This window comes from Bactrocera neohumeralis, chromosome 6 (assembly GCF_024586455.1).
Source record: "Bactrocera neohumeralis isolate Rockhampton chromosome 6, APGP_CSIRO_Bneo_wtdbg2-racon-allhic-juicebox.fasta_v2, whole genome shotgun sequence".
In the NCBI taxonomy this organism is placed as follows: domain Eukaryota; kingdom Metazoa; phylum Arthropoda; class Insecta; order Diptera; family Tephritidae; genus Bactrocera; species Bactrocera neohumeralis.
In genome coordinates, this window is record NC_065923.1 from 48,797,130 (window position 1) to 48,814,168 (window position 17,039).

Consider the following 17,039-nt stretch of genomic DNA (forward strand, 5'->3'; position numbering starts at 1 on the left):
TTGTTAATTTTCTGCCATCTAAAAATATTAAAATTTGCTTTTGTTAATATACTTGCACATAATTTAATTCGCAATATAAAAACAGTTTGCATCTGATGCTGTAAACGCAAAGAAGGCGGCAGATTTCAAGCGACATCTGCCAAACTAGAAGAAAAACTCACCATTTATGGGCAGTGTTGCCTACTCAAATTTGGTAAATTCAGCTAAATGCACAAAATTTTTGTGCATTACTAACTTGCATTAACGTGGGTCAAAGGCGCAAGTAAATGTAAATTAAGTCCGCTAATGCAAATTAGCGCTGTCGTCTGTCAGGGCTATAAAATGTGTGTGTTGAGTTTTTCGGACTATTTCTGGAATGTGTGAACGACCACTAAAATTCTTGAGATAATTATTATTGATAGTGTAGACAGCTTTGCTTTTATAAGAGATGGAAAATATAAATTGATTACCGATTATTTCCTTATAGTTACGACTGCTTACACGAAAAATATTTAATCAGCATATATATTCTCTGTGAGAGGAACAAGAAAATTTTTCGCAGGAGAATTTCAAAGTAATTTATAGTTATTTTTGCTGAAAACAACATCAAAACCTTTTAAAGATGTAAGTATTCACCCATTTGTTATTTTCGTATCTTAATGTGATAAAAATTTTGTGAAAATGTAGTTATAAACGAATTTTATTATTTTTTTTTTATTAAAAATCAATAAGTTACGTATAAATTGGTTGTGGTCGTGTATCTATTCGGAATTGCGAATAAATGGTCTACTCGGCGAATTATGAAGGCTGTGAAGAACTGACTTATGTCTGATGTTAATATTTCAATATAACTTAGAAAGGAAAAATTATGTTCTTTTTTTAATATTTTTGTTGCTACCTTATTGAATTTATTAGGAACGTTGTAGGAATATGTATCAAATTAATTATGAGGTTATGTACAACTTTATTAATTGTGCCACGTAGTTTTATATTAATCAAAGTTTATGATTTAATTTTTTAGTTGTTTGAAAAAAAAAAATAAAAATAAAATAAAAATCAAGTATACATATGTTTGGATGACTCACCATGTATACGTATAAGTTCATGTACAATATTGTAATCCGCATATTGGCTAAAAGAAACTTCGAAAATGATTATCGATCGATTTTGTTGTCAAAAATGGCACAAATACAGAAAATGGCGCATTAGGTTTGAAAAAGGTAAAAATGGGCGTGGTTATGGAATTTTTTTATGGAATAAAATTATTAGAATTTCTATTTAATTTTATCAAATTAATTATCAGGAAAAAATTTTTGTTACCTTTTAATCTATTTCAATTTACCAATTTAATTATCAAAATTAATTTCAACTTACTCTTTTATTATTTTGACGAAATAAAGTTTTTAAATATGTATGTAAGTACTTCCACTTCAAGTATGTAACTGTCAATGAGTTAACAACCAGAAAAAACGTTGGGTTAATTTTCAGAATACCATAATAACTCTTGTTCAATGCTTTTAAACACATTTTTGGAAGAATCGGGGTAAATTTCAGAATAGCATTCCCAGATTTCGGGGCTAAAATGGGTATGTACGGATAGAGGAGGTCCTCCAGATCAAGAAAATATATCTATATGTATATACACCCAACTCTTTTTTTTACACGTTTTCTTTTTACACGGATTTGAAGTTACATGGTTGAAAAAAATTTTTTTTTTGTAAAAAACTTTTAATCTAGTACGGTTTCAAAATCACTGTTTTGTAATTATGTTTGTTTTTACCACACTTAGCAACATTGCTAAAATGAACATACATATCCCGACAGTAACTGGGAAATCCACTTATTTGATAACTATTACCTACACATTTTGTTCGCATGATATTTACATTGCTGAAATGGATATCTCCGGAGATGATGCCGTCTTAAGTCCAGTTCGTCGCAAACAATTGCGCTTGTTATCAAGTAGAGACGAATAATTATATGTAAATATTTTTTTCTTATTTCTATTCAAATTTTTCTGTTTTTAATTCTGGATTAACAGATTTCTTTTGTTTTCTGTTTAATCTACCAATTTTTCACCTGTATGAATTATGTATTTTAAGTTCTAATGCTCAATAAACATATGAAGATACAATTTGTATGCATGTCTGAAATTTTATAGTTTTCAACATTTTTTACACGGTGTTTCGAAGTAAATATAGTTCTTTATTTCATCTTACACGGTTTTGATATGATATGGAACGTTTCCCGCATTTTACTACAGGAAACGCTTCTTTTTTTACACGGTTTTTTTTGCCACTGTTTATGGTTTTTGAGATATTTGCATTTAAAGTTCAAAATTTTTATAATGAATATAACATTTACCTTTTATATCCACTAACACTTCACTTATTCGTTTCTTACTATTTATTTTACATTAAATAGTGCAAAACTAACTTGTAATCAATATTTATTTTTTAATTTTTGTTCAATTATTTTTGTTCTCACAATAACAAAAGGATTGCATTCTAACTAATAATCAGTGTTACCTTACGTACATATTTTACAGAAGAACCAAAATAAATAAAGAAAACAAAGAATACCCCAATGACAGGAAATAAATTACACATTAGTTTTCCGCAAAGAATTCCCTTCTGCATTGGGGGCCTTCGGCCGCGCTTCAAAAACATAACCCTGGTCGGACCAACACCTGCGCGTCCTTTTTACGTTGCGTTGGTAACACTAATTTTTTGCTTGTTTGCAACCATTTTCTTATTGTATGAATAAATGAATTTCAAATAAAGTTTAATATACAATTAAAGTTATTTTTGCACTATTTAATATAAAATAAATGGTTAGAAACGAATTAGTGAGTGTATATATAAAAGTTAAAAATATAAGTGTGAAATTTGTTATAAATCGGAGAAACACGCATTTTAAATAGTTGATTTATTGAACTTTAAATGCAAATATCTCAAAAACCATATGTCAGCGGCAACTATCTTATATAAGTTGTGATACCCAGCCACTTCGAAGACATTTTATAAAATATATCACAAAATATTTTTGAATATTTCCATTTTTTAATTAAAATTAAATAAATGCATTTTTTCTGATGTGACAAATATAAAAAATTAGATATAAAAAGTATTTTCATTATTTAAAAAAAAAAAAATCAAAAAACCAAGGATATTCTCAAAGTGTTGATACTCCTTCAAAAAAGGAGAAAATGTATAAAAAGGCGTAATGATCCCATAAATGCTTGATCTGGACTCTGTGGAGGTGTTAATAACAAATGGGGTACTTTGTGTATTAATCACATCTTCACTATGTGTGCAGTATGTTTGGGATCGTTGTTCTGCTGGAGATACAATCCGCCAAACAGTCCGATTTTTTCCGCATTTTGTAATACATTTTCTTGAAAAATTTTCAAATACACTTCTTTTGTCATAATTTCATTGATAAAAACAAGGTTGTCAACACGATGTGGATATGCAGCCCCATACCATGACACCTCCATGCTTGACCTTCTTAATTGTATTTTTGGTTTTAACTCTTCGTTTGGCTTCCTCCACCCTTTAAGTATACGTTTTTGCAAAATGCAGCCGTTTATTTCTATTGACGTAAAATTTTGCTGTTTCCATTCGATTATGAAAGTACAATGTACATTTTTAAATTATTGCGAAAGTTGCTTAAAATATTTAAACTTGTGTGAAATATCTTAATAATAAAGTGGAAAATTGAAGGGTATCAAGACTTATGCTCTTCACTGTATATATTTCTTGTGTGCGTGTGTATGTCACTAAACTCCTGTTAAACGACTGGACCGATTTTGATGAAATTTTTGTGTGTGTGTTCAAGGAGATTCGAGGATGGTTTAGATTCACAATTTGATCCAATTTGTTATCTAAATACTAACGCAAGTATCTATCTATTTAACCTGTTGACGGCGAGTGTATGTACATATATAAAAATCGCGCAAAGGTTTGCTTTCCGGCTGAGATCATTTTTGGTACCGTCCTTAAAACCGATGAGTTTGCTGACTCGGCATGACGATCACTAAGCGAATAATCTCTGTTCTCCTAAATAGTTGTGTTGTGACAAGTTTTCTTTTATGCGAAATATCAGTATATATTTAAAGAAGTGTTGAAATATCGGAAAGCAGAAGTTTTATTTGGCTATTGTTGCTGCACATTATTGTAATAACGAGGTAAGCATCAAAATAAATTACGCATTTTTGGCAAAATACAACTTTAGGTGCATAAATTACAAGTATATACCGAAATGGCACAATTCCGATATCTTTTGCGCCGCGATCTGAATGTACCGTTGGAAAGAGCAATTCGGCAGACTGCGTTACCATCGCAGTATCGAATATTCAATATTATTCTATTTTAATCTTAGTTTATCCCGACAGTTGGTGCTGCGATCAAATTGAGAAAAGTATTTCGTAGTTTTGTGTTATTATTGTGAGATTGATTAATGAAAATATAATTAGTGTTCGAAGAGTTTTGAAGTGTGCAGAAAGAACTATACATTTTGCGAATTTAGTGCGGAGTCGAAGTGAGTTTATTTCTTATAAATTTGTTTATTAAATGTACACGAGCGTTCATTAACAATCACCCTAACCTACAAATTAATTTGTGTAGCTCATTGATATCATAACGAATTTTTTTATTTTTTATTATTGTTTTTATTAAAATTCATTTTTGGAAATATTAAATAAAAAACCAAAGAAATAAAATTACCCAAAATTTGTTATAATAAATATTTTTAGTTAATTAAATAAAATGTTATCTTCAATAAGTAACTCATATTCGTTGTGTATTATTTAACAGTTTCTTATTTTTTATAGAAAAATGCCACGTCTTCGTGGAAGAGCAAGAAATATTGGTCGACGTACTCGGAACGCGCAATTAGTTCATGATCGTCGATTTAATAGATCCGTCGAAGAACAATCGGCGGATAATATAAATTTAAGAAATCAAGTTGCACGTGCAAATGAAAATTCAGGGCAACGTACTCAACGTCTTCTTGCTAATACCTTAAGACTATAAATAAATCACAAGGCCAAACAATGAAAATTTGTGGCTTAGATTTAGAAAATCCGTGTTACTCTCACGATCAATTATATGTTGCATGTTCCAGAGTTGGAAAACCATCGAATTTGTTTGTTTATACGCCATAAGGATTAACCAAAAATATTGTACATCCGATGGCATTACGATAAACTAAGTTTATGTAAATTACAAAAAATATATGTTATAAAATAAAATAGTGTGAGCGTAAATTAAATAAAAGACTTAAAATTTTTACTAAACACAGCTTCTAGATTATAGATTTCACTCATACAGTATACACATACTGACACGCTATGAATTGGTTGAATTGTGATAAATGTACCTGTAATGAGGTTAGATATTGTAATAACTTTTTAATAATATTTTTCATCAAAACGGTCCAGATTGTTACAGATTATTGAAAAAAGTTTGAAATTTTCTGATTAAAGAGAGAAGGTTTCACAAATAAACTCGATAGCCACAAACTTAAAATCTGAAAAGTTTTATAACAAACACATAAGTAATAAAAGACTTAAAGATGCCATATTAATTATTTGTAGCCACATACTAGGGATTGCTATACGAGTACATTTTTTAATAACTTATCCATATATGTATGTATATTAGCTTGCCAAGACCTAGAATATATAGTAGAATGAGTTCCATTGTCCATAGTTGTAGTTGTATTGTAGTGGCAGATTCCCAAACTAAGAGTTCCGAGAACAGAATATACTGAGACAGTTCAGATTAGGTTTTTTTTTTTTTTCAGTTTAGTCGGATTAAGAGTAGGAAGATTAGTAATTTTAGATGACTTTAATATGAATCAGAAACAAAGAGGACTTATGAGTTATTGTTGTTGTGGTGCAGAATTCTGCCCGGTTGGCAGTCCTTGTCCAGATGAAAAAGTCCGGGTCCGTTCCGATTACGTAGATCCGACTGTCGTGGGTACGGACTTATGAAAGTGGGATTCTGCAGCTACAACACAAAAATTATGCCAAGAATATTTCTAAAGTATATTTTTGAATCATATCAAAACAGGGTTCTATAATAATATTTTAAAAAGAAAACTTGACAATATTATGCTCTGCTTTTAAACGTCCGTACATAAATTACAAAATTTATTTACAAAAACCTTTACGTATTTATAGGTTCGATAGACGTAACGGTGATCGTGCTGGACCTGGAGTTGGTGGAATGGGCGCTATGGGCGGCAGCGGTGGTGTGTATCGTGATCAGCAGCGTGGTGGTCCGATGCGCGGCAATGGGCTTGCACGTCCACGTCCTGCACCTTATGCTCGCGGTGGGGTTGGTGGTAATGGTGCTCCATTTCGCGGCGGACCCCCACGTGCTGGCAATAATGATCGTCGAATGGATGGCGGCAACAATACTGGCACACCCGGAGATCGTTTGCCCACTATAATTTGGTCTGAAATAAAATTGACGCCATTCCAAAAGAATTTTTATCAACCAAGTACAACTGTTGTGGAACGCTCGAAGAATGACGTGGATGGGTTTCTTACTTCTAATGAAGTAACATTGAAAGGTGACGGTATACCATCGCCCAATATTGAATTTAGTGAACCTGGTTTCCCAGAACACGTTTTAGCTGAGATCAAGAAAATGGGATTTGCTAAGCCCACTGCTATACAAGCTCAAGGCTGGCCAATCGCTCTGAGCGGACGAGATATGGTCGGCGTAGCACAAACTGGATCGGGTAAGACTCTTGCTTATGTACTACCGGCTGTAGTACATATCAGCCATCAGGCTCGTTTGGAGCGTGGCGATGGACCTATCGCTCTGATTTTGGCGCCGACTCGTGAATTAGCTCAACAAATACAGCAAGTCGCTAACGACTTTGGTTCTAAGACCCATGTACGTAATACGTGCATCTTTGGCGGAGCACCAAAACAACCCCAAGCTCGTGACTTGGAACGTGGCGTTGAAATAGTGATTGCTACGCCAGGACGTTTGCTCGACTTCTTAGAGAGGGGTGTTACTAATCTGCGACGTTGCACTTACCTTGTACTAGATGAGGCTGATCGTATGCTTGATATGGGATTTGAACCACAAATACGACGAATAATTAAGCAGATCCGCCCAGATCGACAAGTTTTAATGTGGTCGGCCACTTGGCCAAAAGAAGTGCGCAATCTGGCCGAAGAGTTTCTTGATAATTATATACAAATTAATATTGGTTCATTAACCCTTTCAGCCAATCACAATATACTTCAAATAGTAGATGTGTGTGAAGAAAATGAGAAAGACAATAAGCTTATTAAGCTTTTATCTGAGATTTCGGCCGAATCAGAAACTAAGACCATAATATTTGTTGAGACCAAAAAACGCGTGGATGAAATAACTCGTGTTATTGGACGTAACGGTTGGCGCGTATGTGCCATTCATGGCGACAAATCGCAACAAGAGCGTGATTTTGTTTTGTCGTCTTTCCGTAATGGACGCCACTCAATTTTGGTGGCGACAGATGTGGCTGCCCGCGGCCTAGGTAAGACTAATTTTCCATACGTATTTTGCCGCTGCCGCTGCCGCTTTATAGATGCGGCTACGGCAGTAACTTGACTTTTTGATCGTAGCTGCGAGTGATGCTGTGGACAAAATGCTGAATATTCTTTCATTATTATTTTGTTGGTTCGTTGGCGAATATTATTTTTTGTCATAATGCGAATCAGCGAAACCCAACGCCTTATTAATTAAATTGTTTCGAATGCGTCCAATTAAAGATAACATGGGGTGTAATTATAAGTTCACTTAAAAAACGGGTGAAGTTCTGAGTTAAAATTTAAGATAAGATTTCGAAAACACTATGCAACAATTTTGCGGACGATTCACTGAAAAGGTGTGGGTAAATAATGAGGAATTTGTGTTTCCATACATTACTAAGACGTTACGGTTCACGTTAATTAACTTAGGATTGAAACTATATTTTATAATATATGTATGCAAAAAAGACTAGTGTCAGTCAAGGAAACTGTGGCCGCAAAATCTGAATAGAACAGCAAACGTATAAACAATTGCTTAAAAGAAAAAAGAAAGTGGGAAAATTTCTTTACAGACTTTTTGTTTCAATTTATTCAAAATATAAGTACAACTTAGTCGAGCAAGAAAAGTTTTGTCATATACACTTGTTATTTTGTAGCATTAAGACAGTTTTTAAAGTGAATTCGATCTTAAGTCTAAAAAACTTAGTGCTTTAGATTTTAATGACGTTTCTTTTGTGCGGGCTTTAAGGAAATCCGAAGAAGAAACTAATCGTGTTTAATATGGACTTTTATATTTCTATATATGATACTAAACTTGACAGCGTTGTAAGGTCAAAGTCTTCTAAAGATAATATTTGTATACTTAAGTAGAAGGGAGGAAGAAAATTACATTTGGTTAGGTTTGAAAATACCACGAATTGTTCAGAATTTGCGCCAAAAAAATTTTTGACTGGCAGTTGAATTTTTTAGCTCTTATTACAATTTAAGTGTGAACAAAAATATCAACCGTTTTTTCAAATGGACTTCGATTTTTTCTTATATTTGTTAAATGCGAAAATATGGAGTATAAGACAAAAACTTCAATCTGTTTCTACAGATTGTTTTTGATGGAAGAATTACTAATCATACGTGATAAAAAAGCTGAATTCAAATTTAGTATTTATAAAGTAGTAATAAGTATGTTTAGGTTATAAAGAATTAATCAAACAACTAAAGCTAAAATGGCAGTGAGATCGTGACAACAAAAATACATAAACATGCGAGCAAATGCTGTGCTTTAAAGTTTAGCTTCTACCGATGCGCGTGCTGTATATTTGATGGTGGAGCTTTTCTTGTATTGCACATTAAAATCAATAGAAAATTCGTATGTATATGTAGGCAACTGTATGTAAGGGCATATACATTGTACTTACGTTATGTGCTCGCTTGTCTGCTTGTTCATCTATTCCGTATTTCTTTTCTCTAAAATTTGCGTTGATCCCACATCCATTAGTTGTCAGTTCAGGTCTGTACCGGATTGCGGTAAGTACATTGCTTTTATCTTCTCATTAAAATCATTCGAAAAAAACAATATTTTTTTTTATTTTTTGTTAGTCTCTTAAGTATACTATATGAATTAAGCTTCCAACATCGTGTATGACTTACTGCCTACGCATTTTATCAAATTTTCATTTCTAAATATTTAGAATTAATAAAAATACAAAAGAACACACATAAAGAAAAAATCGCTAAAGGTCGAGGTCCACTTAAACGTAATGCAAAACTCCAATAGTAAATTATTTACTTAATTTAAAAAAATTTAAAATATTTTAACTAACTTGACTTGCAATGTTGAAGAGATTTTTGTTCAATTTGTATGATAAAATGTACTTATATTTATATTGTGCCATTGTGCAATCTCTAAATTAAATATCTTTAATTTTCGACGTTTGCAACGAACGAACGTGAAATTACAACTCCCATCAACCTAAACAGATGTTGATGATGTGAAATTCGTAATTAATTACGATTATCCTTCGAATTCGGAGGATTATGTACATCGTATTGGGCGCACAGGACGCTCGAACAATACGGGAACGGCATACACCTTATTCACCACTTCAAATGCCAACAAAGCTAATGACTTGATACAAGTGCTGCGCGAAGCAAATCAGGTAAGCGTACAAGTCTTATGCATACAATAAAATTATTTGCTGTTTTATTGTGATTTTTTTAATACTTAATAATGTGAATTTCTTTTTGATTGTTAACATCCACAGGTCATCAATCCGCGACTAGTTGAAATGGCTTCATCGTCAGGCTACAACCATAAACGTAACTCACGTGGTGGCTATCAAAATCGCGGTGGCAATCATATGGCTGGTGGCACCGGTTATGGTAATCGCGGCAATCGTGGTTATGGTAACAATAATATGGGAGGAATGGGCGGCGGACAGTCGTATCAACAGCGCCCACAACAAGCGCCGAATGGTGGCAATCAAATGTATCAACGTCCGAATGGACCGCCATCTCGTTTCTCAGCTGCACCACCTCAGGGCGCATATGATCGTAATCAGCAAGCCGGTGGACATAAACCCTATACAAATGCCGGAGCTGATGGCGTTGACAAACGTCCACGATTCAACCCACAGCAACAACCGCCACAGCAAGCTTCGGCCTATCAGCAACAACCCCGCATACCTTATGGGGCCAATGCAAACAGTCACCCGAGTCATAATGCCCACCATCAACCACCTCCAAACCATCGTGGCCCACCACAAGTAAGTGGAGCTGCGGGTGCCACTTCAGCTATGTATACTCATGCACCTCCTTCGCATCATCATTCGACCGTAGGCGCTCACTATGCCGTTCCCTCCGGATTTGGTGCCGCATCGGGCAACATGTTTGCCTATCCTCCACCCCCATTACCCGTGCAGAATTAAGAGAACATTAATATAATATTAATATCATCAGTAGTTTAAAACATATTGAAATAACTTTTGCATTTGGCATTTGTTTAGATTAAATTTTTTTGTTCATTTAGAGTGTAGCGTAGTAATGTCCGTCGTGTCGTATTACTACGAGTATTCTGTAGCCTGGTCGAAGCTTGGATGTAAAGGCCAAGGCAATGCTGCAATTCATTATTTCATTTAAACGCACCGAACACCATACTGTTCTCTTTGTTTGATACTTTTGTTGCTTTATTAATCCTCCATGTACTTTTAAGCATTGAAATTTCTCTTATTTCTTTCTATTTAATTGTATTGCTAATGCAGCAAATACAATATTTCAGTTCTCGCGGGTGGCATTAGTCATAGTTACTAAAAACTACCCTCCCTTGAAAAGAATAATTTTATTTAATTATGTTTCTTGTGTTTCCCTAAGAAATTTTTTTGATATAATCTTATCTGATTTGCGTTCCTGTGGAAATTATACAAATTAAAATAAGTAATTTGTTCACTCACCACTTCTATATATTCACTAAATTCCATCATTAGTTCTTACATTCATCACTACTTGGAAATAAATATTAGCAATTACAATAATAGAACATAACTGAAGTGAATTGTATTTCTTGAATTTTAAATGGACTTATACATACTTACAAATATAAAAGTGAAATAAAGAAATTGCATTCATGCTTTTAAATATACTGCAACCAAATGGGGTATATTTTAAAGCCCTAAAGTAAATGCCGTTTTATTCTATCGGAATGGAATGAAAAATAAAGAACCAGCAAGGAAGAACTAAGTTCGAATGTAACCTAACATTTTATACTCTCGCGATGTGCAAGAATCAAAGCCGGGAAAATACTCTCGGGTGTTGGCAAAACTTTTATTTTTTAAATGTAGCGCGAGAACTTAACATTAATTATTCGAGAAAACCAAATGGACTACAATCAAAGTTATACCTCATTAAGTTATATTATAGGTCATAGACTCACTATTATTGCTATACAGCGAAAGCTCTGTTAAGCGGAGATCAACATTTTTTGATGTTTATTAAGGACAACCTATTAAGCGGACAACCCTATTAGGGAGATTTGTATATTACTTTACTTATGATATAAAGTCAACTGAAGAAGCTATTTTTTATATACATAAGTACATACTATATATTGAGTTTATGCAGAAAACGTAAACTGGAAATTTTATTACGGATAGACCAATTCCAACTTCCTTAATATACACATATTTTCACCAACCACGGTTTAATGTTAGGTAAAAAGTCGGAAATCGCTATTTTAGGTATGCTGGGAGAAAGGTCTTGGCTAATTGCATTAACTTTTGGCATTGTTCAGGGGATACACTTAAAATACCGAAGTGCAATTTGGTGACCCATCAAAATGCCGACATGTGAAAAATATTTTTATCGTCTGTATTTCTTTACTTTGTGTACAGCAAAAGGGGGCGAGTCCCCCGCCGTGTTTGAATAGCTCAGCCGGCAATTCATCGGCCCCTGCCGCTTTGTTGTTCTTTATGCTAGTCATTCCTATTCGAACCTCATTATAGTCGGGCAATAGAACATCTGTTTCCCACCTCTAGATGTTACATTTTCACTGCCGTTCAGCAGGCGGTAGAAGTGTTACTTGCAGCTGTGTTTGTTGACGGGCGTGCTTTCCTGTAAAGGGATGCACTTATTTTTTGAACAGCTTGCTTTACTAGCGGATGCAGCAAATTTAACAATCAAAGAGTTGTTTGATGGAACTAAAAATCAATCAATTGTTTCGCCAAAGGAAAATTAGGGGTTTCCACATAATAAGATGGGAATTTTATCGAACTCTATAGAAGATTTTCTGCTTCTGGTACATTCATTGTTCCAATAAACGTTTTATTTCCGAAACTATTGACTTTTAAAACTCCACCGTCTTGAAATATTGCTTGTAATTCTAGTACAATGATCCGGTTTTGGTGGACATTTCTTTTGCATGTGTTTGCAAGCTCCCACAACATGAGGCATTCCTGTGCTGAGATAAAATAAATTGGGTATTTCCCGCCAGTCATATTCTTTTAGTTTTACCAAGAATGTGTATACTAATATTGGACTTGTCAAAAGCTTTTGACACAGTCAACCACACAATGCTATTGTAGGTCCTTGAGAAAACCACGCTTCCTCCAAGGCTAAAGAGGTGGACCATGAACTAATTGAACGGTCGTCAATCATCCGTACTATTTCGAGATGAAACATCTAAACTGAGAAGAATTAAATAGGGGGTTCCGCAGGGTGGTGTCCTCTCCCCGTTACTCTTTAACTTCTACATCTCGAAACTCCCGCAATGGAATCGATGGCATGTGTTCGAAAGTAAACAACTACCTCTCCGATCTTTCTCGTTTCCTCACTGCACGGAACCTCACACTTCCCCTACCAAATCTACAGCGACCATTTTTACGAACTGGACGAAGGAGTATATACTTGAACTTAATATTGCAGTCGATGGCGTAAGAATTCGGACTGTCAATAACCCTAAGATTTTAGGCGTAACTTTGGTAGCCTATGCTCCTTCACTCCTCATACGACTCCGATTATCGCCAAGGTACAGAGCCGCAACAAAATCCTCAAGTCGCTAGCCGGCAGCACATGGGGAAAAGACAGAAACGTTGTTGGCAACATACAAGGCAATCGGCCGGCCGGTCCTCAACTACGCAACGCCTATATGGTCGCTTGGATGCAGTGGTATGCAGATGAGGAAACTCCAGACCTGCCAAAATACTGCACTCCGGACCACGACGGTATTCCTTTTGATGTCTCCCATCGAACACCTTCACAGTGAGACGCTTAAGCTCTCAGTTAAGGTGCATAATGAACTCCTCTCCAAGCAGTACCTGCTAGGATGTTTTCGTGGAAATCACCCTTGCAGCCATCTGCTTGGAGCGGAACCGCCTGCTAGGAGCATCAAAAGGTCTTTCCTTGACTACGTCGACGACGTTGCACAGTACGCCGACCGGACTTCGGACGCAACTGACTTTCGACAGGTACTGACCGCCATTCACAGTGGAGCCATTAATACCTTCACTGACTCCCTTCCCGTGAATAGCGTTCTTGGAGTCAAACCACTACCCATCGCAGACGAAGAGCACGAGTTGCCGTGGAGAAACGCGAGTGACCCTAGCGCAGCTTTGTTCTGGATATTGTAGCAGGTTAAACTAATACTTATCCAGAATAGACCCTGACATACCCAATGTATGTCCTGCATGCAACGAGTCTCCGCATGACACTGACCACCTCTTTGCATGCCCTACCAACCCCACTCATCTAGCACCCTTTTCCCTTTGGTCCGACCCCGACGAAACAGCACGTTTCCTGGGCCTCCCGTTAGATGACGTCGATGACAACACAGATAACCCTTACCATCCTAACGGGGATTGATAACCGTTAAAACAACCGCAACATACTAATACATACATATACCATTTCAAAAGGCTGTACATGTTTCTATTATAATTTTGGCTATAGTCGATACGACAACTCCCAGCACCAAATACAGCAAATAAAATATACTAACACCAATGCCGACGTTTTGCTGTTATTGACGGACGGACGAACATACATATAAGTTATCACAGTTAGCACAGCTAGCATAACTAACCAAATATACAACAACAAAGTTGTCGTAGCTAACAAAATATACCAACAACAAAGTTGTTGTAGCTAGTAAAATATACAGACAAAAATGTTGCAACTATAATCAGAAATTCAATTCTGCAATATTCTGCAAATAAACAATATCATTGTTGCTCAATAAAGTTCAAGTATCAAGCGGAAGCCGTGCCGCCGCTGTGTAAGCCGTTTCTCGATGAAACTGAGGTTTGCTATGATTATTGTTTACGTTAATATTACTGAAATAAGTACTAGTAAGTAAGAATTCGTGTATATGTAAGTTTATAGTAAATAAGCAAAATTTTGTATAAAAATAAAATTTTTCAATAAAAAAAATTTAGTTAAACTTTGCAATTCAAAAGAGCGTGTTTTCGATTTTACGGTGGACAACCATTAACTGGCACCCGAGAATTCAAAAATTTGAAGTTGCCTACAACAAAAGTATACTTTGAATAAGCAAACACAAAACACGCCGCAGAACAAAGGCGCGTTAAGTGTTGCGACATATTTTAAAACTTCTTTTAAGCAACAAAGCCAAAAATTAAATGTTTTATTAATTGGCAAACGCAAATGAAACATCAATATTTTCATTAAAATACTTATAAAGTGGGCAACCAAAACAAAAAAACCACCAAATCAACGCCTAAAGTGACATTACCCACTCTCCAGTAGAGGACTAACGCTTCAAAAAGGATCCAGTGGACAGTCCGAAGAGAATGCAGAAGCTGACACTCCTGTAAGTAAGCTAATTTTAAGTTTATATAAAATTTATAACTACCCGATATATAAAAAAATCTTAAAAAAATGATATTAGCAATAAATATAGTCGGTCAAATAAAATTTTTTGTAAACCATAGTCAACCTCAGAAATGGAACAAATTCAGGAAGCCATTACACACCTAACAGGTGCTGTTAATGCACAGATCGAACAATCCAAAATATTGAGCAATATGATAAACCAGTAAGTAGAATTAATCCCCATAACGAAAGTTTTATTTCAAACAACCTTATTCATGACGTCCTGAGTTAGACTTAATAGAAATTAGTAGATTACCGGACAGCGTGAAGAATCTCCCAATATTCGAAGGAGATCCGATCCAATTCATATCCTGGATCCACAATGTCGAATCTGTCTTACTGGACTACGAAGTAGTCCCGATGGAGGTGGACCCTTCAATACATACACTACGAAGAATAAACTATATGAATCGACCGAATAATACGCCTATGGTAAGGCCATCCAATTATTCTTCAAATATCCCTAGAAAAACTCAAAAATTATTTAATGTCCAAACAGAGGACGAGGAAATAAATTTTATGACAGACGCCTGTCTAGCCTACCTTATTTAGAACTAACTTTAAGGAGGGGATAAGGTTTGACAACTTTTTTTTCCATTTTTTTTATTTATTTTTTTTCTGAACCATCAACATCTCAAGAATATTGTGTGTTTTAGGTCATTCGGAGAAAAACTAACGAAGTTACAGCAGGTTGAACAACGGTACTTCTAACTACCTGCGCTGAGTGTACAAAACTTTGAATCGATTTTCCCAAATATGTCATTTTTAAAGTCGGTGACCAGCCTACAGAAAAAACTACTGCATCGATCGTTTTGAAATTTTGTACAAATATTCTACATATATGTATATAGTACCAAAAATTGAAAAATTAAAAAAAAACTCGACGTCAATTGAAAGATAAACTAATAAACTAAAGAAAGCATTTTAGCTTTTTGGTTTCAGATGATCCAGTGATGCTGTAGGCTGGTCACCGCACAACAACTGTTTTTCGAAGTGCCTGCAGAGATCGACGATAAATCCGTTATTCCTCGCTATTTTTCGATAAAACTTTTTTTAAGTATCCTTCAAATGTTGTACTTTCATATAATAATAAGTAAAATAAACCTACAGCAATAATTTTTTCTAAAAAAATTTACGAAAAAAGGTCTTTTTTCGACGAAACAAACCTTACCCCCCCTTAAAAAACGGGGATATCGTCAAGTTAGTTAAAGATACGGGAGCTAATAAAAACTTTGTATCCGAAAAACTTTCAAAATATTCAAAGAAACTTTAGTGTCCTTTTATGGTTCAAGTCAAGTAAATATAACCCATAAACTATGTGTACCATTCTTGGGAAGAATAGGTATCACAAATAATTTTCATTAATTTTTTTCTGAAGAAGATGCTGCTCATTTCTCGAAACTGCTGATATTGAATTATTACAGTTTATAGATGCTATACAAATTCAACGATCGGATTCAAGTTATTGCACGGAAAACTGGGTTACTGAATATCTATAAAAAAATTGAGTTTTGAGTAAAAAAATGGTAAGACTTTTGTTCATATTTTAAAATTCTTAATTATCTCTTCAAAATCTATGTATATCGTCTGCGGTCGGAAGGAAGACCACACCTCGATAATCGAGGAAAACTTTCAACATGGCCTTGATTTTTGACTTGATTTGACGTGGTATTTTCGCCTTCGGCTTACCTTTGCCACGATATGCGGCCGATTGATCGTCTGTTTGCGGGTCGTAAGCATAGATCCAAGACTCATCGCCAGTAATAATACGTTTCGTGACATCCCAGTAGTCGGAAGCATGGCTTTAACGCTATTTTTTGAAAAAATTTGGTGATTTTGGAAGCAATCGTGCTTTCTGTTTCACTTTTCTTAAGCCCAAACGATCTTTCAAAATGGTCTTCACTAATCCCTCCGATATTCAGACGATGTCAGTAATCTCTAAAGAAATTGTTCAGTTCGGATCACTATAACGTGTACATAGCTGCCATACAAACTGATACATTGAATCATGTTTTTGCATTGAAACTTTTTTATTTGTGATGAGTATTACAGCTTCCGTACAACCGAAGATGTTATTATGTTTCAACATGCTTGTCATTTCCGACACAAACATCCGCTTCCCGGTGAGTGAAACAAAAAAACTAGTGAA

At 35.0% G+C, this 17,039-nt stretch overlaps 1 protein-coding gene across 1 annotated transcript; it reads left to right on the forward strand.

Moving 5' to 3' along the window:
* Positions 1-485: 485 nt before the first annotated feature.
* LOC126762072 (uncharacterized) lies at positions 486-11,187 on the forward strand. The gene is made up of 4 exons (XM_050478558.1): positions 486-603; positions 6,167-7,521; positions 9,491-9,669; positions 9,775-11,187. Coding segments are annotated over exons 1-4 (2,199 nt in total). The 5' UTR covers positions 486-601; the 3' UTR covers positions 10,438-11,187.
* Positions 11,188-17,039: the final 5,852 nt, after the last annotated feature.

Coding starts and splice junctions, on each gene's coding strand:
- LOC126762072 (XM_050478558.1), top strand. Junction 7,522..9,490: donor TGTGGCTGCCCGCGGCCTAG/GTAAGACTAATT, acceptor CAACCTAAACAG/ATGTTGATGATGTGAAATTC. Junction 9,670..9,774: donor TGCTGCGCGAAGCAAATCAG/GTAAGCGTACAA, acceptor TAACATCCACAG/GTCATCAATCCGCGACTAGT.